General features: G+C 37.2%; 1 protein-coding gene across 2 annotated transcripts in view; it reads left to right on the top strand.

Annotated features, from left to right (window-relative positions):
* The window catches only part of AGTPBP1 (ATP/GTP binding carboxypeptidase 1), a 191,752-nt gene that overhangs the window by 129,601 nt on the left and 35,385 nt on the right, over positions 1-26,766 (top strand). For both annotated transcript variants that reach the window (XM_040244800.1, XM_040244791.1), the window contains one exon: positions 26,252-26,339. In XM_040244800.1, coding sequence (XP_040100734.1) covers positions 26,252-26,339 — 88 coding nt within the window. The remainder of the gene's footprint in view (positions 1-26,251; positions 26,340-26,766) is intronic.

Genomic DNA, 26,766 nt, shown 5'->3' with positions numbered 1-26,766 from the left:
AATAGAAGGGAAAAAGTGGAAGCAGTGACAAAACTCTCATCAACTTCTGGCCCTCATGATACTCTAGCATTTGTTTGGGAGCTTTGTTATATTCTGTTGCTCTAGCATCACTAGATTTTATTATTTTTTTAATTTATTTTTTAAATGTAAATTTATTTATTTTAATTGGAGGTTAATTACTTTACAATATTGTATTGGTTTTGCCATACATCAACATGAATCCACCACAGGTATACACGTGTTCACCATCCTGAACCCCCCTCCCTTCTCCATCCCCGTACCATCCCTCTAGGTCATCTCAGTGCACCAGCCCCAAGCATCCAGTATCATGCATTGAACCTGGACTGGCGATTTGTTTCTTATATGATATTATACATGTTTCAATGCCATTCTCCCAAATCATCCTACCCTCTCCCTCTCATACAGAGGCCAAAAGACTGTTCTATACATCTGTGTCTCTTTTGCTGTCTCACATACAGGGTTATCGTTACCATCTTTTAAATTCCATGTATATGCGTTAGTATACTGTATTGGTGTTTTTCTTTCTGGCTTACTTCACTCTGTATAATATTGGCTCCAGTTTCATCCATCTCATTAGAACTGATTCAAATGTATTCTTTTTAATGGCTGAGTAATACTCCATTGTGTATATGTACCACAGCTTTCTTAGCCATTCATCTGCTGATGGACATCTAGGTTGTTTCCATGTCCTGGCTATTATAAACAGTGCTGCGATGAACATTGGGGTACACGTGTATCTTTCAATTCTGGTTTCCTCAGTGTGTATGCCCAGCAGTGGGATTGCTGGGTCATAAGGCAGTTCTATTTGCAATTTTTTAAGGAATCTCCACACTGTTCTCCATAGTGGCTGTACTAGTTTGCATTCCCACCAACAGTGTAAGAGGCTTCCCTTTTCTCCACACCCTCTCCAGCATTTATTGCTTGCAGATTTTTGGATCACAGCCATTCTGACTGGTGTGAAGTGGTACCTCATTGTGGTTTTGATTTGCGTTTCTCTGATAATGAGTGATGTTGAGCATGTTTTCATGTGTTTGTTAGCCACCTGTATGTCTTCTTTGGAGAAATGTCTGTTTAGTTCTTTGGCCCATTTTTTGATTGGGTCATTTATTTTTCTGGAATTGAGCTGCAGGAGTTGCTTGTATATTTTTGAGATTAGTTGTTTGTCAGTTGCTTCATTTGCTATTATTTTCTCCCATTCTGAAGGCTTTCTTTTCACTTGCTTATAGTTTCCTTTGTTGTGCAGAAGCTTTTAAGTTTAATTAGATTCCATTTGTTTATTTTTGCTTTTATTTCCAATATTCTGGGAGGTGGGTCATAGAGGATCCTGCTGTGATGTATGTTGGAGAGTGTTTTGCCTATGTTCTCCTCTAGGAGTTTTATAGTTTCTGGTCTTATGTTTAGATCTTTAATCCATTTTGAGTTTATTTTTGTGTATGGTGTTAGAAAGTGTTCTAGTTTCATTCTTTTACAAGTGGTTGACCAGTTTTCCCAGCATCACTTGTTAAAGAGATTGTCTTTTCTGCATTGTATATTCTTGCCTCCTTTGTCAAAGATAAGGTGTCCATAGGTGCGTGTATTTATCTCTGGGCTTTCTATTTTGTTCCATTGATGTATATTTCTGTCCTTGTGCCAGTACCATACTGTCTTGATGACTGTGGCTTTGTAGTAGAGCCTGAAGTCAGGCAGGTTGATTCCTCCAGTTCCATTCTTCTTTCTCAAGATTGCTTTGGCTATTCGAGGTTTTTTGTATTTCCATACAAATTGTGAAATTATTCTAGCTCTGGGGAAAATACTGTTGGTAGCTTGATAGGGATTGCATTGAATATATAGATTGCTTTGGGTAGTATACTCATTTTCACTATATTGATTCTTCCGATCCATGAACATGGTAGATTTCTCCATCTATTAGTGTCCTCTTTGATTTCTTTCATCAGTGTTTTATAGTTTTCTATATATAGATCTGTAGTTTCTTTAGGTAGATATATTCCTAAGTATTTTATTCTTTTCGTTGCAATGGTGAATGGAATTGTTTCCTTAATTTCTCTTTCTATTTTCTCATTATTAGTGTATAGTGATGCAAGGGATTTCTGTGTGTTGATTTTATATCCTGCAACTTTACTATATTCATTGATTAGCTCTAGTAATTTTCTGGTGGAGTCTTTAGGGTTTTCTATGTAGAGGATCATGTCATCTGCAAACAGTGAGAGTTTTACTTCTTCTTTTCCAATCTAGATTCCTTTTATTTCTTTTTCTGCTCTGATTGCTGTGGCCAAAACTCCAAAACTGTGTGGAATAGTAGTGGTGAAAGTGGGCACCCTTGTCTTGTTCCTGACTTTAGGGGAAATGCTTTCAACTTTTCACCATTGAGGATAATGTTTGCTGTGGGTTTGTCATATATAGCTTTTATTATGTTGAGGTATGTTCCTTCTATTCCTGCTTTCTGGAGAGTTTTTTTTTTTTAATCATAAATGGATGTTGAATTTTGTCAAAGGCTTTCTCTGCATCTATTGAGATAATCATATGGCTTTTGTTTTTCAATTTGTTAATGTGGTGTATTACATTGATTGATTTGTGGATATTGAAGAATCCTTGCATCCCTGGGATAAAGGCCACTTGGTCATGGTGTATGATCTTTTTAATGTGTTGTTGGATTCTGATTGCTAGAATTTTGTTAAGGATTTTTGCATCTATGTTCATCAGTGATATTGGCCTGTAGTTTTCTTTTTTTTGTGGCATCTTTGTCTGGTTTTGGTATTAGGGTGATGGTGGCCTCATAGAATGAGTTTGGAAGTTTACCTTCCTCTGAAATTTCCTGGATAAGTTTGAGTAGGATAGGTGTTAGGTTGTCTCTCAATTTTTGGTAGAATTCAGCTGTGAAGCCGTCTGGACCTGGGCTTTTGTTTGCTGGAAGATTTCTGATTACAGTTTCAATTTCCATTCTTGTGATGGGTCTGTTAAGATTTTCTATTTCTTTCTGGTTCAGTTTTGGAAAGTTGTACTTTTCTAAGAATTTGTCCATTTCTTCCACATTGTCCATTTTATTGGCATATAATTGCTGACAGTAGTCTCTTATGATCCTTTGTATTTCTGTGTTGTCTGTTGTGATCTCTCCATTTTCATTTCTAATTTTATTGATTTGATTTTTCTCTCTTTGTTTCTTGATGAGTCTAGCTAATGGTTTTTCAATTTTATTTATCCTTTCAAAGAACCAGCTTTTGGCTTTGTTGATTTTTTGCTATGGTCTCTTTTGTTTCTTTTGCATTTATTTCTGCCCTAATTTTTAAGATTTCTTTCCTTCTACTAACCCTGGGGTTCTCCATTTCTTCCTTTTCTAGTTGCTTTAGGTGTAGAGTTAGGTTATTTATTTGACTTTTTCCTCGTTTCTTGAGGTATGCCTGTATTGCTATGAACTTTCCTCTTAACTGCTTTTACTGTGTCCCACAGGTTTTGGGTTGTTGTGTTTTTATTTTCATTCGTTTCTATGCATATTTTGATTTCTTTTTTGATTTCTTCTGTGATTTGTTGGTTATTTAGCAGCGTGTTGTTCAGCCTCCATATGTTGGCATTTTTAATAGTTTTTCTCCTGTAATTGACATTTAATCTTACTCCATTGTGGTCAGAAAAGATGCTTGGAATGATTTCTTTTTTTTTTTTTTTAACTTACCAAGGCTAGATTTACAGCCCAGGATGTGATCTATCCTGGAGAAGGTTCCATGTGTGCTTGAGAAAAAGGTGAAATTCATTGTTTTGGGGTGAAATGTCCTATAGATATCAATTAGGTCTAACTGGTCTATTGTATCATTTAAAGTTTGTGTTTCCTTGTTAATTTTATGTTTAGTTGATCTATCCATAGGTGTAAGTGGGGTATTAAAGTCTCCCACAATTATTGTGTTATTGTTAATTTCCCCTTTCATACTTGTTAGCATTTGTCTTACATATTACGGTGCTCCTATGTTGGGTGCATATATATTTATAATTGTTGTATCTTCTTCTTGGATTGATCCTTTGATCATTATGTAGTGATCATTTGTCTCTTTTCACAGCCTTTGTTTTAAAGTCTATTTTATCTGATATGAGTATTACTACTCCTGCTTTCTTTTGGTCTCTATGTGCATGGAAAATCTTTTTCCAGCTGTTCACTTTCAGTCTGTATGTGTCCCGTTTTGAGGTGGGTCTCTTGTAGACAACATATATAGGGGTTTTGTTTTTATATCCATTCAGCCAGTCTTTGTCTTTTGGTTGGGGCATTCAACCCATTTACATTTAAGGTAATTATTGATAAGTATGATCCCGTTGCCATTTACTTTATTGTTTTGGGTTCGAGTTTATACACCCTTTTTGTGTTTCCTGTCTAAAGAATATCCTTTAGCATTTGTTGGAGACCTGGTTTGGTGGTGCTGAATTCTCTCAGTTTTTGCTTGTCTGTAAATCTTTTGATTTCTCCTTCATATTTGAATGATTTCCTTGCTGGGTACAGTAATCTGGGCTGTAGGTTATTTTCTTTCATCCCTTTAAGTATGTCTTGCCATTCCCTCCTGGCTTGAAGTGTTTCTATTGAAAGATCAGCTGTTATCCTTATGGGAATCTCCTTTTGTGTTATTTGTTGTTTTTCCCTTGCTGCTTTTAATATTTGTTCTTTGTGTTTGATCTTTGTTAATTTGATTGATATGTGTCTTGGGGTGTTTCACCTTGGGTTTATCCTGTTTGGGACTCTCTGGGTTTCTTGGAATTGGGTGATTATTTCCTTCCCCATTTTAGGGAAGTTTTCAACTATTATCTCCTCAAGTATTTTTTCATGGTTTTTCTTTTTGTCTTCTTTTTCTGGGACTCCTATAATTTAAATGTTGGGGTGTTTAACGCTGTCCTGGAGGTCTCTGAGATTGTCCTCATTTCTTTTAATTCATTTTTCTTTTTTCCTCTCTGATTCATGTTTTTCTACCGTTCTATCTTCTAATTCACTAATCCTATCTTCTGCGTCTGTTATTCTACTATTTCTTGCCTCCAGAGTGTTTTTGATCTCATTTATTGTATTATTCATTATATATTGACTCTTTTTTATTTCTTCTACATCCTTGTTAAACCTTTCTTGCATCTTCTCAATCCTTGTCTCCAGGCTATTTATCTGTGATTCCATTTTTATTTCAAGATTTTGGATCATTTTCACTATCATTATTTGGTATTCTTTATCAGGTAGATTCCCTATCTCTTCCTCTTTTGTTTGGTTTGGTGGGCATTTATCCTCTTCCTTTACCTGCTACGTATTCCTCTGTCACTTCATCTCGTTTATATTGCTGTGTTTGGGGTGGCCTTTCTGTATTCTGGCAGTTTGTGGAGTTCTCCTTATTGTGGCGTTTCCTCACTGTGGGTGGGGTGGTATGGGTGGCTTGTCAAGGTTTCCTGGTTAGGGAAGCTTGTGTCGGTATTCTGGTGGGTGGAGCTGGATTTCTTCTCTCTCGAGTGCAATGAAGTGTCCAGTAATGAGTTAGTTATGAGATGTCAATGGTTTTGGAGTAACCTTAGGCAGCCTGTATATTGGAGCTCAGGGCTGTGTTCCTGTGTTGCTGGAGAATTTGCTTGGTATGTTTTGCTCTGGGACTTGTTGGCCCTTGGGTGGTGCTTGGTTTCAGTGTAAGTATGGAGGCGTTTGATGAGCTCCTGTCAATTAATGTTCCCTGGAATCAGGAGTTCTCTGGTGTTCTCAGAGTTTGGACTTAAGCCACCTGCTTCTGGTTTTCAGTCTTATTTTTACAGTAATCTCAAGACTTCTCCTTCTATACAGCACCATTGATAAAACATCTAGGCTAAAGATGAAAAGTTTCTCCACAGTGAAGGACACCTAGAGAGGTTCACAGAGTTACATGGAGAAGAGAAGTGGGAGGAGGGTTAGAGGTGACCCGAATGAGATGAGGTAGACTCAAAAGAGGAGAGAGCAAGCTAGCCAGTAATCACTTCCTTATGTGCGCTCCACAGTCTGGACCGCTCAGAGATGTTCACGAAGTTATGCAGAGAAGAGAAGAAGGAGGAAAGCAACAGAGGTGGCCAGGAGGATAAAAGGGGGGAATCAAAAGGAGAGAGACAGACCGAGCCAGTAATCAATTCCCTAAGTGTTCTCCACTGTCTGGAACAGACAGAAATTCACAGAGTTGGGTAGAGAAGAGAGGGGGTAGGGAGGAGACACAAGCAACCTGGTGGAGAAAAAGGAGAGTCCAAAGTGGGAGAGAGCAGTAATCTTGCCAGTCAAGCCAGTAATCTTGCTCCCAAGTAAAAATGGGTACTGAAGATTGGGTTCTTAAAGGTACAAAATTGATAACAAAATAAAAATCTAGAGTAGAGTTTGGAATTTCAAAAATACAATATTAAAGAAAAGAAGAAAAAAAAAGAAAACCCAAAGTCACAAAAATTATAATATATATATGAAGTTTGCTTTTAAAAAATAGGGCCTTTTTTTTTTTGCAAAGTAATAGTTGGTTATAAAAGTGAAAAATAAAGGAGTAATAGAGGACTTAAAATTTTTTTTTAAATTAAATGAATGATCATAAAAATAGTAATTATATCTAGGACTTTCTCTGTTGTTGTTGTGGGTATTGTGGGGTCAGTTCATTTTCGGATAGTTCCTTGGTCCGGCTTATATTTCTCAAGATCTATAGGCCCCTTCCTATGTAGTCAGTACTAATGACAGGGTTTTAATCTATTGCACCTGTCACTTCCAAGGCGGTTCCCTCTGTTTTAGCTTCTTCTGTTTGCTGGTCTCTTCAGTGTCTGATTTCCAACCTGACACAAAGGGGGCGGTGGTGGACACTTTTTTTAGGCTCACTTGTTCAGTCGCTCTGTGGGGAGAGAGGGACGCTGCAAACAAATAACACTGGCTTGTGCTTGCAGTGCCTCAGCCACACTGGGCCTGCCCCCGCTCACGGAGCGTGTACCCTCTGTGCCCACACTGCTCAGGCTCTAGGTTGCTCCACCGGGAACTGTCCAAGGCCGGCCCTGGGCTGCATGCACCTCCCAGGTCTAAGCCGCTCAGGTTCAGGCTCTCGGGTAGTCCTCAGAGGCGAAGACTCTGGTGGGCCTGCGTTTTGTGCCCTTCCCAGGTCCGAGCAGCTCAGGTGATGAGGTGTTTTGTGAGCACGGTTGCTGCGACTTATTGCCTCCTCCGTCCCTGCTGCTCGGTTTTCTGGGTGTACAACCGGTGCACCTTCTCAGGCGGATGTTGACTGTCCAGATCCCCAAGAAGTCTTAGTTAGCAAAGAAGCCTGCTTACAGTTTTGTAGATGTCTCTCTGGGGCTGTGATTGCCCCCTTCTGGCTCTGGCTGCCTGTCCCCGGAGGGGAATGGTCTGCAGCCAGCTATCTCTGTTCAGTCCTTTGTTCTGTGCACAGGCCTGGCGGTATCTTAGGTTAGGGCTGGCTTTTCACGTGGTAGCTATCCCACAGTCTGGTTTGCTAGCCCAAGTTAGTTCGCTCAGATTGTGCTCGGAGCATTCAGGTCAGATCCTTACTCTAAGCAATGCAGCCCTTGCCTCCCTGCCCAGCCCTTGCTTGCTAGTGGCGGGTGCAGGCGTCTGCGCTGCTTCTCCGCTGGGGGAGTTACCATTGGGCTCGTAATCTGTGGGTTTTAATTATTTATTTATTCTTCCTCCCTGTTATGTTGCCCTCTGTGCTTCCAAGGCTCGCCACAGACTCGGCAGTGAGAGTGTTTCCTGGTGTTTGGAAACTTCTCTCTTTTTAAGACTCCCTTTTGGGGACGGAGTTCCATCCCTACCTCTTTTGTCTCTTTTTTTTTTTTTTCCTCTTTTGTCTCTTTTTTCAATCTGTTATATTTTTTCCTACCTCCTTTCGAAGACAATGGGCTGCTTTTATGGTTGCCTGATGTCCTCTGCCAGCATTCAGAAGTTGTTTTGTGGAATTTACTCAGCATTTAAATGTTCTTTTGATGAATTTGTGGGGGAGAAAGTGGTCTCTTTGTCCTATTCCTCCACCATCTTAGGACTGCTTCCTCACTAGATTTTAATTGTTCTGATTTTTCGGTCTCATGCACCATCCTTGTTGCTCTCATATCACTTTGATTTTTAAATTATTTTAACTTTATAAAATAGTTTATGGTGATGGCCAGGGAGGCCTGGCGTCCTGCAATTCATGGGGTCACAAAGAGACACGACTGAGCGACTGAACTGAACTGAACTGAAAATAGTTTAACATTCTGTAGTCTTTTTCAAAAATGATTTAAGTTTTTTCTAACTTTATTTTTCCTGAATAATTTTTCTCAGTATTATTCTGCATAGTTTTATCAGATACCCACAAATTTCCATTGCATAAACTTATAGAATAATGTGGAATAAACTGGATTTCTTATATTAAATCTTGCCACTTAAGAAGATGGTGTATATATTTGTTTTCTCAAGTTCTTATTCCCTCACCTAAATTTTTTAGTTTTCTTCTTGTAAGTTCTGTACACTTCTTTTTACCTTTATTCTTAAGTATTTTATGTATTACCATCCCACCCCCCCTTTCTGAAAGAGTATTTTCAAGTTTGTCATTATTTAGAACTAAGGAAGCTGATGGACTTCCCTGGTAGCTCAGCTGGTAAAGAATCTGCCTACAATGCAGGAGACTCTGGTTCAGTTCTTAGGTTGGGAAGATCCCTTGGAGAAAGAGATAGGCTACCCACTCCTATTTTCTTGGGCTTCCCTGGTAGCTCAGACAAGAAGTTGAGGATTTTTATGTTTCCTTGAAAATCAAACTCCTTACTGAACTTTCGTATTAGCTCTCAGTGTTTCTCAGTTGATACTTTGAATTTTTTTGGTAGTTCTTTAGAATTTATTCTTATCCCTAGTTATATAATTAATTGTTTCACTGTTTTGGCTAGATTGTTGAGATTGTTTAAAGGAAGACTTTGGGCATGTTTTATTTTGACTTTAATGTAAATACTACTAGTATTTATATTATGTATGTTCGCTCATGTTTTGAGATACGTATTTTTCTCTTACTAAAGAATTTTTGTTTTTACTGATTTTTTAAAAATCATAATTATTTTATTTCACTCTTTGCATTTATAGGAATGACCAGATAATGTATAACCTGTTGATGTGCTATATTAATTTTGCATCCTGCAACTATCCTGAATTCATTGAATAACTCTAGGAGTATTTTTAGTGGCATCTTTAAGATTTTCTACATAAACTGTCATGTCATCTACAAACAATGAGTTTTACTTCCTCTTCTCCATTTCAAATTCTTTTTATTTTTGTTATCTGACAGTTGTGGCCAGGACTTCCGATACTGTGTTGAATAAAAAGTGAGGAGAGCGAGTCTCCTTGTTTTGTTCCTTACCTCAGAGAAAATGGTTTCAGCTTTTTGTCATTGAATATGGTGTTCAGTTCAGTTCAGATCAGTCGCTCAGTCGTGTCCAACTCTTTGCGACCCCATGAATCGCAGCACCGCAGGCTGCCCTGTCCATCACCAACTCCCAGGGTTCACTCAAACTCATGTCCATTGAGTCGGTGATGCCATTCAGCCATCTCATCCTCTATCATCCCCTTCTCCTCCTGCCCCCAATCCCTCCCAGCATCAGAGTCTTTTCCAATGAGTCAACTCTTCACATGAGGTGGCCAAAGTACTGGAGTTTCAGCTTTAGCATCATTCCTTCCAAAGAATACCCAGGGCTGATCTCCTTTAGAATGGACTGGTTGGATCTCCTTGTAGTCTAAGGGACTCTAGAGTCTTCTCCAACACCACGGTTCAAAAGCATCAATTCTTCGGCACTCAGCCTTCTTCACAGTCCAACTCTCACATCCATACATGACCACAGGAAAAACCATAGCCTTGACTAGACGGTCCTTAGTCGGCAAAGTAATGTCTCTGCTTTTGAATATGCTGTCTAGGTTGGTCATAGCTTTTCTTCTAAGGAGTAAGCGTTTTTTAATTTCATGGCTGCAATCACCATCTGTAGTGATTTTGGAGCCCCCCAAAATAAAGTCTGACCCTGTTTCCACTGTTTGCCTATCTATCTCCCATGAAGTGATGGGACTGGATGCCATGATCTTTGTTTTCTGAATTCTGAGCTTTAAGCAAACTTTTTCACTCTCCATTTTCACTTTCATCAGGAGGCTTTTTAGCTCCTCTTCACTTTCTGCCATAAGGGTGGTGTCATCTGCATATCTGAGATTATTGATATTTCTCCTGGCAAACTTGATTCCAGCTTGTGCTTCTTCCAGTCCAGCGTTTCTCATGAAGTACTGTGCATATAAGTTAAATAAGCAGGGTGACAATATACAGCCTTGACGTACTCCTTTTCCTATTTGGAACCAGTCTGTTGTTCCATGTCCAGTTCTGACTGTTGCTTCCTGACCTGCATACAGATTTGACAGCGTTAGGTGTAGGCTAATAATATATGACCTTTATTATGTTGAGGTATGTTCCCCCTTCTGGAAATCTATACCCCCTTCTGGAAAGATTTTATCATAAATAGATGTTGAATTTTATGAAAAGCTTCTTCTGCATCTGTTGAGATAATCGTATGGTTTTTATTCTTCAGTTTGTTGATGTGATGTATCACACTGATTGATTTGTGGATATTGAACCATCCTTGTGCTAAATCCCAGTGGATTATGGTGTATGATCATTTTAACATATGGTTGGATTCAGTTTGCTAATAGTTGTTGACGATTTTTGCATGTATGTTCGTCAGTGATAATAGCTTGTAATTGTCTTTTTTGTGTGTTCTCTTGTTCTTATTTTTCATTTCAAAGGGATGTTATCCTCTTAAATGAGTTCAGTTGTATTCCTTCCTCAGCAATTTTTGGAATAGTTTGAGAAGGATAGATCTTAACTCTTCTTTACATGTTTGGTAGAATTCACTGGTAAAGTTGTGTGGTCCAGGACTCTTGCTTGTTTGGAGTTTTAAAATTATTGATTCAATTTCATCATGGGTCTTGCTCTGCTTATGTCTTCTATTTCTTCCTGGTTCAGTCATGAGAAATTGTACATTTCTAGGAGTTTGTCTGTTTGTGGAAGCTTATCCATTTCTTCCAGCTTGTCTATTTTATTGGCATACAACTGTTCATAGTAATTGTCATTTTTATTTCTGTGGAGTTGGTTGTAACTTCTCCCTTTTTTTCCCCTCACTTATTCATTTGTGTCTTCTTCTTTTTCTTGATGAGTCTGCATAATGGTTAATCAATTTTATCTTTTCAAAGAACTGGCTCTTAGTTTCATTGATCTTTTCTATTTTTTTAATCCTCTATTTTCTTCTTTTTTGATTTTATAATTTATTTTCTTTTACTAACTTTGGGTTTCGTTTCTTCTTTTTCCTTTAGATGTAAGGTTGGGTTATTTTTCTTTAAGTTTAAAGTTAGATTGAGATATTTTTCTTGTTCCTGAGGTAAATATATTTAAAATTCTTAGAACTGCTTTTGCTGCATCAGTTAGACATTGGATTTATTTTGTTTTTCTTTTCATTTCTCTTTGTTTTTGTTTGTTTGTATCTTTAACAAATCATTGGTTATTTATGGAGTACATTGTTTAGTTTCCATTTGTTTTTGCTTTTTGCAGGCTTTTTTTTCTCTTCTTTTGGTAGTCTCATAGCATTGTGATCATGAAAAAAGGTTGATGTGCTTTCAGTTTTGTTAAATTTACTAAGGCCTGCTTTGTGGCCTAGCATGAGATCTATCCTAGAGAATATTCCAGCTGCACTTGAAAAGAATGTGTTATCTGCTGCTTTTGGATGGAGTGTTCATATATATCTGTTTTGTTCATCTGGTTTAATGTGTCATTTAAGCCCAGTGTTTCGTTATTTATTTTCTGTCTGGATGATCTTTCCATTGATATCTGTTAATATTTACCCTGTGTGTTGAGCTGCTCCTAAGTTGTGTGCATATGTGTTTGTAATTGTTAATATTTTCTTCTAGGATGATCCCTTGATCATTATGTAATGTTCTTCTTTTGTTTTTTTTTTGGCACTGTCTTTGTATTAAAATCTATTTCATCTCGTACAAGTATTGCTACATTGCCTTTATTTTGATTTCCATTTGCATGGAATACCTTTTTCCATTCCCTCACTTTCAGCCTGTGTGTGTCTTTGGATGTGAAGTGAATCTCTTGTAGGCAACATATATTTTGCCATATAATGAGTCTTGTTTTTGCATCATTCAGCTGCTCTCTGTCTTTTGATTGGAGCATTTGTTCTGTTTATAATTAAAGTAATTATTGATATGTATATACTTATTGCCATTTTGTTAACTGTTTGAGGGTTGTTTTTGTCAGTCTTTTTTGTTTTGTTTTTTATTTTCTTCTCCTGTGATTTAACAACTATCTGTAGTATTATGTTTGGATTCCTTTCTGTTTTGTGTGTGAATCTATTATAGATTTTATTTTGTTGTTGTTTTCTGTTGTTGTTGTTGTTACCATGAAGCTTATATGTAGCAATTTATATTTATATACATGATTATTTAGATTGATTGTATCTTAATTTCAAGTGCATTTTAACAACCCTGTATTTGTACTCTTTTTTTCCTCACATTTACCATTTTTGATATCACATTTTGCATCTGTTTGTTTTATTCCTTTACTGATTATTGTGGATATAGGTTGATTTTACTGCTTTTGTTTTTTAACCTTTCTGCTTACTCTGTTCATGTCTGTGTTACTACCTGTACTTTATGTTTGCCTTTACTGATGAGTTTTTCTAGTAGTTTTCATATTACTAGTTTTGGCTTTTTCTTTTTCACTTAGAGAAATCCTTTTAACATTCCTTGTAAAACTGGTTTGTTGGTGCTGAACTCTTTTAGCTATTTCTTGTCTGTAAAACTTTTGATCTCTCTATCAAATCTGAGTGAGAGCCTTGCCAGATAGAGCACTCTTGATTGTAGGTTTTTCTCTTTCATCATTTTAGATGTTTCATGCCACTCTCTTCTAGTCTACTTCTGCAGATAACCTTATGGGAGTTCCCGTTTATGTAGCTTGTTGCTTTTTCCTTGCTCCTTGTGTGGGCCTCCTTGGGTTGATTCTTTTTGGGACTTTTTGTGGCTTCTGGACCAGAATATCTATATCCTTTCCCTGTTAGGGTGGTTTTCAGCTATTATTTCTTCAAATATGTTATTTGCCCCTTTCTGTCTTTTCCTTTTTATATCCCTGTAATGTGTGTGCTTGATGTTGCCTCAGAGGTCTCAGATGGTCCTTATTTCTTTTTATTCTTCTCTTCTGTTCAGCTTCAGTGATTTCCACTACTCTGTCTTCCAGGTTGCTGATCTACTCTTCTGTATCATTTAGTCTGCTGTTGATTCTTTATATTGTAATTTTTATTTATTGTATTCTTCATTTGTGTTTGGTTGTTATTTATATTTTCAAGCTCTTTGTTAAAAACTTTTGTAATTTCTTATTCTGTGTATCTCTTCTCCTCCTGAGTTCTTTCATCATTGTTATGATCATTACCTTGAACTCTTTTTTGGGTAGATTGCATATATTTACGTTACTTAGTTCTGGGATTTTATCCTATTCCTTCATTTGAAACATGTTCCTCTGTCACCTCATTTGCCTGAGTTTCTGTTTTTATGTATCTGGTGTGTTGGTTATGTTTCCTGACCTTGGAAAAGTACCCTTTTGTAGGAGACATGTTGTGTATCCCAGCAACAAACTTCTCTCCGGTCACTAGAGCTATGTGCTCTAGAGGTGCCTCCTGTGTGGGCTCTTTGAGTCCTTCTGCTGTGGTGGGCTGACCACTGTGGGTGGTATGGTAGGTGTAGCTGGCCCCTGATCTCACTGTTGCTCAGCCTTATGCAGAGGCTGCTCGCCACTGATTAGTGGGGCTGGATCCTGAAATAGCTGACTGTGGAACCCCAGGGGTGCTAGGGCTCATGCTGGCTCACTAGTGGACAGAGCTGTGGTCTAGGAGATCCTGGGGCTGGTAATCACTCAATGGTGGCTGAAGCCAGGTCTTGGGGCTGATGTGTGGGGCTGTCTCTGGTCAGCATAGACATGTCTGGGGCAGCTTTTTCGGTTCGGGAGTGCTTAAGGCAGCCTGCCTACTGGTGGGCAGGGGTATGTCTTAGCCCAGTTAGTTGCTTGGCCTCGGGTGTCCCAGAACTGATGTCTGTAGACTGTTGAGTCCCGGGGCTAATAAGCTAGAGGGAGAATTCCACAATGATACTTGCCAGCACCAGTGTCTTCCTGGTAGAATGAGCACCCCAAAATTGCTGCCCCCAATATATGTGTCCTTAGAATGAACTCCAGTTGCCTCTTGTATCTCTGGGAGACTTCCCAAGATCAGCAGTTGGGTCTGACCCAGGGTCTTTTCAGAGGACTGCTTTTCCCCTGGATCTTGGAACATGTGAATTATTGTGTACATCTGTTAGGAGTACAGTCTGTTTTCCACAGCCCTCCAACCCTCCTGAATTTAAGCTCTGCTAGCCTTCAAAGCCAAGCATTCTTGCAGCTTGTTTCCTGGTGCAGGATCACTGGGCTAAGGAGCCTGATATGGGGCTCAGACCCTTTTCTCCTTGGGGAGAACCTCCGCAGTTGTAGTCTTCTGTTTGTGAATTATTTACTGAGGGGCATGGATCTTAAATATACCATGACTTTGCCCCTCCTACGTATCTCGTTGTGCTGTTTCTTTATGTCTTTAGTTGTAGAAGATCTTCTCTGGTACGTTTTGGTCTTTTTAATCAGTGGTTCTGCAAATAGTTGTGATTTTGGTGTGCTCCTGAGAAGAGGTGTGTGAGCTCAGGGTCTTCCAGTTCTGCCATGTTGGGAACTCTCCTGCAAGGTTTTCAATTTATTTTTGATTACAACTTAATTCCATACCCTCTCCCCTCCAGATTTTGATACTTAGACCTCCTTGTTATTTTCTAGGTGGCTTCTAATTGGGTGTGATTTTGATATCCTTTCTGGCCCAATAATTGCTTAGAAAAGGGTTTGTTACATTTTTAGTTGGTTAAATTATTTTGGTTATGATTTTTGTCATTGCGTTCAAGTTTTAATCAGTTTTGTTTGTAGATGTGAAATTTATGATTTGGAGTAATTTTATGGCTTAACATCTGATCAGTGTTAGTGTTTACGGGTTCTTGGAAAATATGTATTCTCTGTTGAGAACATAATTTTGAGATAAATTGTTAAATTTATTGCTATAAACCTGTTTATTCAGTTTTCTGTATCCTTTTTATTTTTTATATTGTCTGTTTGCTTAAGAAAACTAAACAGTCTTTCACTCCTACTATGCTTCTGTCAGTGTGGTAGTTTAGTCGCTAAAGTCATGTCTGACTCTTATAACGCCATGGATTGTAGCCCACTATACTCCTCTGTCTATGGAATTTCCCAGGCAAAAATACTGGAGTGGGTTGCCATTTCCTTCTCCAGGGGATCCTCTTGACCCAAGGATTGAACCCATGTCTCCTTCATTGCAGATGAATTCTTTTACCACAGAGCCACCAGAGAAGCCCCTTTTCTGTCAACTTAAAAAAATTTTATTTTCTGTTTTAATGCTCTACCATTTGGCACATAGACATTTATAACTTTTCCATGTTCTTTTTGTGTTTTGTGTATACCTGTTGGTGGTGCTAGTGGTAAAGAATCCACCTGCCAGTGCAGAAGACTCAGGAGACATGGGTTTGATCCTGGTGGGACAGATACCCCGAGAAAGGAAATGGCAACCCACTCAAGTGTTTTTGCCTAGAGAATTCCATGAACAGAGGAGCCTGGTGGACTACAATCTGTGGGGTTGCAAAAAATTGGATGCGACTGAACACACACATGCACATTAACAATATAAAACAGTCACATTTATTCTATTCCCTATCTTTGACCTAGAATTATATTTATAATTATATTGGTTTGAATTTGATGAGTCTTTGCTCGTTATTTTTGTGAATAGAGGTTGCATTTTGTTGTTTGACCCTTGCCTTTTAATATGTAATTTTGACCTATTTAAGGTTCTTATAACTGATATTTTTATGTTTTCTATTTTTATTCATTATATTCTTCATGTGTTCTTCTTTAAGAGCCTTCACAGTGTAGTATGACACTTCTTTTAGCTGTGGAAAACCAAAATATGTATTTGAAAATAGATTGTGAGGCATTTTCTGAACTGGATTTCTCTCAGTCCTGTTCCATCTGCCTTAAGATTAGTAGAGATTTCTCCCAGATTCTGACAGGATGTTATCTGTTGCCAGTCTTCTTTTATTTTGCTATACTTGTAAGTACTTAACTAGGACGTTGGTAGAAGCTATAGAAGGAGCTGTTTGGTAGATGTAATTTTTAAATGAACCCTAATAATAGATTTGTTAGATTAATGCAACATACAGCAAATCTTGGTTTGCCTGGTTATCAATAGAGTTAGAAGAAGGAAGAGACCAACATTTAGTAAATTAGAATTTTGCATTTTAAGAAACAATAATTAGCTATGTAATTAATTGTCATGAGATTCATATTGAATTCACTTCAGGGATGGTGATGGCTGAAAATATTTGCAGTGGAAACGTCTTCAGCTGGAAGAATTTAGTTGATTGCCATGCATGATTGAAGTCAGGAAGTAATATTAATTAGGAAATTGTAAGTTTCTTTTTGTTTTTTGTTGAGACATGCTGCTTGGGGGAGTATTTCAATGTTGGGTTCTTCTAGCAGGTATGCCCAGTGGAGGTCTTGCTCTTTGTCAGTGTCCCTCAAAAAAGGGCAGAATTAGTTTCTTTTGTTTCATAAGTTGCCTTTTTCTTGGAGAATTTTTAGGTGATTATATTAAATATTTAGTTTTCTTAGTTTTATTTTTCTTGCAATGGGTGATCTTATTTGTGAATTTGTGTTTATGAATTTATATCATTGTATACGCCGACAGCCATTGTAATCCGTCACTCTCCCTTCCACTGACCTGACTCAAAAAGGGTTTGCTCAAGTTACCACTAGATGGCAGTCTTGTGTTTAGTAATTTAGAGAGCTATACTCACAGGCTCCCTCTTTCTCTCCCTGCCCTTCCTCCCCAGTATCTCCAAAGTATATGAAGATTTTTAACCACTCCCTTATATAAATTGAACATATATGGAACCAGGCAGCAAAAAAGAATCTTGGAGTCAACTCTAGCATTCCCACCTTGCTCATGTTAGTTAATTCCATACTTGGAAGTTGAGCTGAGCTTTCTTTTGACTTTCTGTTCCCTGACTCCGCATACAGGATTGGTCAGTCCGTTTAATAAATGTTGCTTGTCATTTGCTCCTTTAGGGCACTCTTCACAATTCTACATTGTTTTTATGTGTGGCTGATTAACACCTTTCCTCACTGCGTACCTCTCCTGCCCCCCCAAATTGTATGTTTCACAAGATCAGGGACAGTATCTCTGTTGCTGGCCTTTGTATTTATAGTAAGGTATTTAGTAGATGTTCCGTAAGTATTTGTTAAATAAATGAGGTAATGGCTGAATGAACTATGAAGATCCTATTAGGAACTTAAAATGACATGCATGAACGTATGTCAAGAAGGCTCTAGTTCAAAGATCATCATTTTCTAAATATTTTATTTTGAAATAGTTTCAAACTTACTGAAAAGTTGTATCCTTTATCTACATGTTGGACTTCAAAAATGATGCCCCATCATTCTAGAACACTTTCAGTGTATTTTATGCATGTCATTGTTCTATATAACTGTGGGAAAGCTGTCAAGATCAGGAAATTATCATTGATATTTGAACCCCATCTAATCTTTAGACCCTCATTTAAGTTTTCACCTGTTTTCTCATCAGTGACCTTAAAAGCACAAAAGTTCAGCTCAAACCACATATTGTATTTAGTTGTCAGGTCTCTTTAGACTATTTTAGTCAGGAACAGTTTGCGGTCTTTAATGTTCATGACCTTGGCACTTTGGAAAATGAAAGCAGTTATTCTGTAGAGTGGTTCTCAGTTTGGAGATGTCTCATGTTCCTCATGACTTGATTTAAGTCAGGCATCTGTGGTGGAGGCATCACAGTAGTGATGTTGTGTGTTAGTGGCCCAGGATTTTGTTTTATTGCTGATAGTAGTAATTTAATCACCTGATTAAGTTGTTGTCTGCCAGACTTTTCCACTGTAAAGTCACCTTTTTTCTCTTTGTAATCAGTAAGTATTCTACATGTTAATATCAGGATGGAGTTGTTTCCTGTTTAATCAGTGGGCTGTAGTTTGCTGCTCTCAGTATTTTGGTGTTTCAGCTGCCCAGGATTTGGCCATTGTGACCCCTTCATGCTGGATTGTGTGTTCTGTTGACATGTCCCTGTCATTCTTTATGGGTGTTCTTGTGTTTTGGCATAAGATGCCCAGGGCTTATCTTTCCTTTGCTTGCCCCAGCCTCAGTCAGTTCAGTTCAGTCACTCAGTCGTGTCCAACTCTGTGACCCCATGAATCGCAGCACACCAGGCCTCCCTGTCCATCACCAACTCCCGGAGTTCACTTTTACTCATGTCCATCGAGTCGGTGATGCCATCCAGCCATCTCATCCGAAGCAGTCATTTCTTCAAAGAGCCCTGATTTATTTTAGTGGAGAATAATATTTTAAAAATACAATCTGTGTGCATAGTGTGTACATTGTTACTGGACCTGTCCATGGACAGAGCTGAGGAACATATTTGTATATACAAGCATTTATGTAGAAATCTTCATCGGTAGTAATTTATAGTATGTATATGTTTATTTTTGTGTGTACATAGTATGTGTGTTATTATTGGACCTGTTTATGGAGGGAGCTGGGGAATATGTATTTGTATACATATACAAGCCTGTATGTAGAAATTTTCATCAGTAGTAATGTGCAACATGTATATGTTTATTTCTGTGTGTATGTTATACACACACACACACACACATGCATACACATAGTATCTCCATGAGGTCACACTGATACCTTCAGTTGCACAGATTTTATTCTAGTTTTCTTTCCATATTTTCAGCTTCCTTCTCCAAAATGGAGAATTTTGGCTTATACTGTTCTTAATATATTTACTTATTTGATCAATTCCAGTGTACTTAACAGTCCCTCCTTTGCATTTTTGGGCAGATGCCCTCCTCACTCCGCTCAAGGTCTGACACCAAAGTCAACCTGTCTCCCTTGTCTCTGCATGGTTATCCGCCCTCTTTGTTTATTTTCATTTTGATTTTAATTTGTAGCTCTATTTTATATGGTGATCAGAGGGTTTTGTTTGTAATGTTTCTCTTATATGGAACTTACTGGCATTTCCTTTTGACCTAATATATGAGCAATTTTTGTGAATATTCCACATATTCTTAGAAGAAGGTGCATTCCCCACTATCAGGATATAGTGTTCAACATATCTACATAAAATTTGCCTTGTTATGTTACTTAGAGCTATATAAATATTCTTAACTTTTGTTCAGTTGTTGTCTTGTAATGAGAGTGGAGTGTTAGAATCTGTCCGTAGTATGTTTCTCTCTTCTATATTTCCTGTAGTTTCTGCTTTATGTAATAGGTTGTTCTTTTCTGGTATGCAGATACTGTGTCTTGCTATATTATTCACTGTGAATTGCGACTTTATAAAATTCCTTGTCTTACTTAGTATTTTTTGGCCTGCAGTCTACTTTGTTTCCACTTCCCTGGTATATCTGACCGTCTTTCTACCTATAAGCAACTTGAAGTCTATTACATCTGTCTTCTAGTAATGCTGCAGGCCTGGGCATGTGTGCTTTTACTTGCACTACTTGTTGACTTTCTTTATTTGTTTTTGTGAGGATGTGTGGAGTGATTCCGATTCATATGGCCACCATTACCCTCCAGATCAAGAATCTCATCTTCCTATTTTTAGTATGACTTTCTGTTATAATACTTGTCATATTAGAAGCATGTATTTTTTTCTCTGTAAAGTTACTAATAACATATGCAGCTTATGGTAGGTACCTTCAGATTAACCTAGCTCCCCCTCATGTGTTAAATTACAATGTTAGCTTTAACTTGAAAATTTTGTCTGTGATTCGCAATACATTTAATGATTTGGGCCTAAAACATCTTGTCTTTCTTTGTATCTGCCCTTGTTACTGAGCATGTGCTTAATAAAACTTCAGTCTTTACATGGATATTATTAGAAGCCAGTACCATTAGATGCTGGTTTCACTCTGGCAATTTAATATTTTGATTGTATTCAAGTGACAAGCTTGACAGTTCTTAGCATATTTATGTTATACACATTAAAGTTTATCCTTTGGCTAATGGTTAAATAAATTAGTCAAATATGGCCTTTCTATATCAACTTGAGTATTAATAGATTGTGGTTTATTCAGTTTGAGTTACCTCATTTGATTGATTCTTACTGGGGCGCCCTGTTTTGTTCAGATGATCTTCATTATAATCAGAATTTCCAAATATAGCTCTCTTCACTGTGACCAGAATTAACCATCATTTAAAAAGTAATAACAGAATACATTGTCTTGTATAAAATTAGAACACTTCAGATAAATCTGTTATGCCCTTTGACCTCAGCCTGAACCTTGTTCTGCCTTACTGTAATTAACCATTTATTAAGAATTTTGTGTGCCTGGAAGAGGTTGAAGTTTCGAATTGAAATGACTCACTGACTCCTAGAAAGAAATAAGGAAGACAGGAATCTTTTATACATACCAGTGAAATATTTGAGTTTCAGGTATAGAACTGGCTGCAGTACTTAAATAATAGTAATAACAGCTAACATTTATTGAAAACTGTATCATGCGCCAAGGCTTCTTTAAGTGCTAACACATGTGATACTCTTCATTCACACAACAAACAATCCAGGAAGATTGTTATCCACAGAAGAGGAAAAGGAGGCATGAGTGGTTTAGTAACCTGCCAGGATCATGCATGTGGTACGTAGTGAAGTTGGAGTTCAGACCTAGATAGTCTGGTTACAGACTGTGTGCTCTTGATCACTTTGTTGTTCTCTGTGTGAAAAACAGGTTAGTATTGGACCCTCATCTGTGGAAGCTAGAGGAGAGCCAAATGTCTTTTGCAAAATCTGTCATTTGTTTGTCACTGACAACAAACTGCATGTTTGTGTATGTAGAATTCAGAAAATATACTATCCTGAACCCTCGCTGAGAAAAATAAATGAAAAAGATATCAAGATAGAAGACTTAGAATTTATAAATTGTGTTAAGTGAAAATGTTCTAAAAGGAGTGATATGAGAGGAGTGAAAGCTAACTTGTCTTGGTTGGATTGCTTATTTATTTAATATAATATAGTGCTAGAGAAATGTCTACACCCAAAGTTAATCATAATTGTGAAGATGAGAAATGGAGTTGAAAAAGCACAATAGAAAGCTTCCAAATGACAGAAGAAGAAAAGAAAATGTGGAAAATGTAACCAAGTAAGTAAAATAAGAAGGTGTAAAGAAGGAAAAAAACATTTAATGAATAGTAGAAAGAAAATAAAATGGAAGGGGAGAAGGAATGAAATTAAATGTATATCTGTCATTATTAACTATAAGTCAGAATGGCCTCAAAAATCAGATAATGAAAATTATACAATTTGCAAGATGAGGAGGATATGTGTATATGTGAATATTGTTGTTATTGTTCAGTTGGTAAGTCATGTCCTGCTTTTTGTGACTCCATGGACTGCAGCACACCAGGCTTCCCTGTCCTTCACTATCTCTTGAGTTTGCTCAGACTCATGTCCATTGAGTCAGTGATGCTATTCAACCATCTCATCATCTGTCTTCCCCTTCTCTTCATGCCCTCAATCTTTTCTAATCTTTTAATTAATATTTGTATATTAATGATAAAGCTGAAATGAATGATTGGGCAGAGGTTTAATAGGTAAATGCAAACAAAGGAAATGTGGTAATATTAATGTCTGACAAAGAATAATTCAGGGTCAAAAGCACAAGATATTGTGTATTTACAAGTTGCAGTCCTTGAAGATGCTGTATAACTGCAAACCTTCATTTTCCATTGAGATATAACTGGCATGTAGAATGTGCTTTAGGTGTGTAACATAATGATTCAGTGTGTAGATATTGTAAAATGATCACCACAGTAAGTCTAGTTAACATTATATCACCATGACTGACTCATTTTTTAACTGGAAGTTCATACTTTGTGACCACTTTCACAAACCCCTCAACCCCGTGCCTATGGAAGCCTCTATTGTGTCCTCTATGAGTTTTGTTTTGTTTTGTTTTTTTTTAAAGATTCCACGCACAGGCAAGATTATACTGTATTTACCTTTCTTTTTCACCTATTTCAGTTATTAACATAATGTCCTCAAGGGTCTATCCATGTTGTTACAAATTGCAAAATTTCCTTTTTTATGGCTAAATAATACTCCCTTGTGCTCACACGTGTGTACACACAGGGTCATGCATTATATACACACCACATCTTCTAGACAGCATATTAAAAAGCAGAGGTATTACTTTGCTGACATGGGTCCATCTAGTCAAAGCTATGGTTTTTCCATTAGTCATGTATGTATGTGAGAGTTGGACTGTAAAGAAAGGTGGGTGCCAAAGAATTGATGCTTTTGAACTGTGGTGTTTGAAAAGACTGTTAAGAGTCCCTTGGACTGCAAGGAGATCAAACCAGTCCATCCTGAAGGAAATCAGTCCTGAATAGTCATTGGAAGGACGGATGCTGAAACTGAAACTCCAATACTTTGGCCACCTGATGCGAAGAACCGGCTCATTTGAAAAGACCCTGATGCTGGGAAATATTGAAGGCAGGAGGAGAAGGGGACAACAGAGAATGAGATGGTTGGATGGCATCACCAACTCGATGGACATGAGTTTGAGCAAGCTCCAGGAGTTGTTGATGGACAAGAAAGCCTGGCATGCTGCAGTCCATAGGGGTCGCAGAGTCAGACACGACTGAGTGACTGAACTGAACTGAACTGAACTGAACTTCTCTATCCGTTCATTCATTAGTGGACATCTAAGCTCCTTCCATGTGTTGGCTATTGTAGGTAATGATGCATTAAACATGATAGGGAGTGGCATATGTCTTTTTGAAATAGTTTTTTAAGAATAAATACCCAGAAGTGGAAATGCTGGATCAAATGCTAGTGCTATTTTTTTCATTTTTTGAGGAAGTGCCATACTGTTTTCCACAGTGAGTGCACCAATTTATATTCCCACCAATGATGCCAGAAGGGTTCTCTTTTCTCTACATTCTCACCAACACTTCTTTGTCCTTTTGATAACAGCCATTCAAGCAGGTGTGAGGTGAAATCTTATTGTGGTTTTAATTTACATTTTCCTGATGATTAGTGATGTTGAGTACCTTTACATTTACCTGTTGGCCATATGTATATCTTTGGGAAAATGTCCATTCAAATCCTTTGTCCACTTTTCAGTTGTTTGTGTGTTTTTGCTATCGAGTTGCAGGAGTTCTTCATATATTTTGAGTGTTAACCCTTTATCTGATTTAAGATTTGCAGATATTTTCTCCCATTTGTTAGGGTGCCATTTCATTTTGTTGGTGGTTTCATTTGCTGTACAGAACACTAACCTTTATACAATACAATAACCATAACCACATGGCACTCACATAGCTAGAGCAAAAGCTCCAAGAAATACAGCATGATTAAAACACAGTTGCCATAAGAATTTAAAATTCAGTTCTTAAGAGGCAATAGGCTTATTGGCTGTGCTCAGGAGCCACACATGGCTAGTGGCCACCACACTGGACAGTGCAGGTATGGAACATTTCCATTCTGGCAGAAGGTTCGGTTGGATGGCTCTGATCTAGAAAGTACAGCAAAGGAGAACTCTTTATAGACTTATGGGACATAGCTAAACTGCTATTTGGAGGAAGACTGAATGCCTTTAATAACTGCATTATTTTAAATAAAAAAGACTGAAAATAAGTTACTACTCAAGTACTGAAAAAATACTCAAGATATTTTGAGTATTAATTAAAAGTATTAAAATACTCAAGATATTAGAACAACAAAAAATAAAACCAAAAGAAAGTAAGAGAATTTTTTTAAAATGCTGAAAATGAGATAGAAATAGAACAAATAGGACAAAACAGAAATACTGAAACTGATTGAAAAAAGTAGATACTGAACAGACTACAGCTGTTGAAAAGGAAATTAAAAATGTATGTAGTAGTCACCATATTAGGATGACATTCCAACTGATTTGTATTTACTTGTAAAAATAGATTTTTCTTTTATTCTAATAAATGATGGATACCTTTTAAATATGTTTTTCTGAAGCTAGTGTAATATCAATACTTGGTAAAGGTAATTTTTTTTAAAAAGACCAAGTTTTAGATGCAAAAATTCTAAGTGAAATCTTGCTAATTTCATCATATAGCAGTAAAAGAAAAGCTTTTTCTTGGATTACAAGGATAATTCACAATAGTAAACATATTTAAACAATTTATTACATCAACAGACTTAAGGAGAAAAGCCATGTGATTCTATTTGTGGATGCTGAAAAGTCATTTAATGAAACAAAAACACTTAAGTATAATAAGAAGTATGAGGGAAACTGCTCCAGTTGTAGGAAGAAATAAGCACCTACCACAGAGGGCTGTTGTGAGGATTTAATGACTTAAAAGGTATAAAAATACAAAGAGCAGTATCTGGCACATAGAAATTATTCAATATTAGCTCTTTATTTAAATAAGATAAAGTTGACTTATTAAAAACAGTTGGCAAATATTGCATCTTATGGCAAGATATTTTTATTTAAATTATAAGCAAGATAGTTTAGTTCTTAACCACTGTATTCAGAATAGTTTTTGAGATTGTTTCATTTCTTGAAATATAACTAGAAAATAAAGTATGTGTTATAAATACTAAAAGAGGAGACAAAATTTTTAAAATTGCAAGTGATATGATTTATGTGCTTAGAGAACCCAAGAAACTATTGAAGACTAATAAAAATAATCAGAGGTAAGTTTAAGATAATGATTCTATAGCAAGAAAATGAAAAAGGTGATTGTATCTTTAGGTTATAATTTAAGAAAGTTGAGCCAGATCTCAATAAAAATTGTGAACCTTTCCAAAATTTGCATATAAATTTCATTAATTCTAGTTAGAAACCTGGAATCCTTTTAAATGATTTTAAAATGTATGTGAAAGTATATTTCTAAAACTACCTAAGAAAATATCCTATGTATTTAACCCTGCTTTTGCTAACTGTCCCTCCTCCTTCTCCCTTCCCTCCTTCTGCATGGTATAAACACCTGTTGTTGAGGAAGAAAACGATCATGCCGGTTCAGTGGCATCGTTTTCCTTACCTTGGTGTAGATGGGAATCTGTGGAGAGTTGGAGGGGGGATAATATTTAACTTTATTCTGTTTCACTTGTTATGAGGAATATATGTATAATTTTTATATAATATAATGTATATGTAATTTTTTGTATAATATGTATATATATATAATTAGATATAATAGATATAATATAGAAAAGGTAATAGCAGAATGTTAAATGACTTTTCACTCATTGAAGTTGTGACCTCATTTTAGTTAATTGGAAATAAAACATATCATTCATTGATTTCAGTTCAGTTCAGTTGCTCAGTTGTGTCCAACTCTTTGTGACCCTGTGGACCACAGCACTCCAGGCTTCCCTGTCCATCATTATCTCCCGGAGCTTGCTCAAACTCGTGTCCATTGACATCATGTCCATATGATGCCGTCCAACTAGCTCATCCTCTGTCGTCCCCTTCTCCTCCTGTCTTCAATCTTTCCTAGCGTCAGGGTCTTTTCTAATAAGTCGGTTCTTCGCATCAGGTGGCCAAAGTATTGGAGTTTTAGCTTCAGCGTCAGTCCTTCCAATGACTATTCAGGACTGATTTCCTTCAGGATGGACTGGTTTGATCTCCTTGCAGTCCAGGGGACTCTCTCAAGAGTCTTCTCCAACACCACAGTTCAAAAGCATCAGTTCTTAGATCTTCGTGTAAGATCTCAGGCTTCCCAGGTGGCTCAGTGGTAAAGAATCTGCTTTCCAATGCAGGAGACACTGGAGATACAGGTTCAGTCCCTGGGTTGGGAAGATCCCCTGGAATAGGAAATGGCAACCCACTCCAGTATTCTTGCCTGGAAAATTCCATGGACAGAGGAGCCTGGTGGGCTACAGTCCATGGGTTCACAAAGAGTCAACCATTCCTGAGCATGCGCATACACACACACACACACCCCCCTCAGATTTTTTAAAAATACATGTTGAAATACCAAAATGTATATTCATTAACTTTCATGAATGTTTAGTGCTTTCTAAAATGACAGGATTAATTTTTAACCCAGAAATTCTGAAGAGTTTTCTCTCTTTCTTCTTTCTATCAAAGGTATGCAACCACTCATGTATTCGGTTCAGGAAGCATTAAATGCTAGACCATGGTGGATTCGTGTGGGGACTGACATTTGTTACTATAAGTAAGTATTCTGACAATAATAGGACAGCAGTTTATAGAAGGAAATATTAGTTCATCCTATTTCGGTTTAGGGATAAAAGAGATACTGTGTTCTCTGAATTATGATATGCGTTAGTATTACTTCTAACAGAAAAGGTTTTCTTTTTTTTATAATTTGAGATCCATTTCAGGGGGTTTATTTAGTGGCAATAAAATGTGTTTTGTAGATAGACATATGTCCAGTCTTGCTTCTCCCATTTAGATATTTTCTCAGCTCTTTTATAGCTGTAAAACTTTGGGAACCTCATTGAGAAGGACTTTAATTAGAAACTGTAGGAAATAATTTACAGTGGCTTTTTATTGTTCTGATGATATGAAGTATAATTTTTTTCTTCACACAAATGTTTCAGCTCAGTTCAGTCACTCAGTCGTGTCCGACTCTTTGCGAC

The sequence above is a fragment of the Oryx dammah genome, unplaced genomic scaffold, assembly GCF_014754425.2.
Source record: "Oryx dammah isolate SB20612 unplaced genomic scaffold, SCBI_Odam_1.1 HiC_scaffold_1, whole genome shotgun sequence".
Taxonomy (NCBI): domain Eukaryota; kingdom Metazoa; phylum Chordata; class Mammalia; order Artiodactyla; family Bovidae; genus Oryx; species Oryx dammah.
The sequence above is the reverse complement of the archived record's forward strand: the minus strand, read 5'-3'. Positions and strand labels throughout refer to the sequence as shown.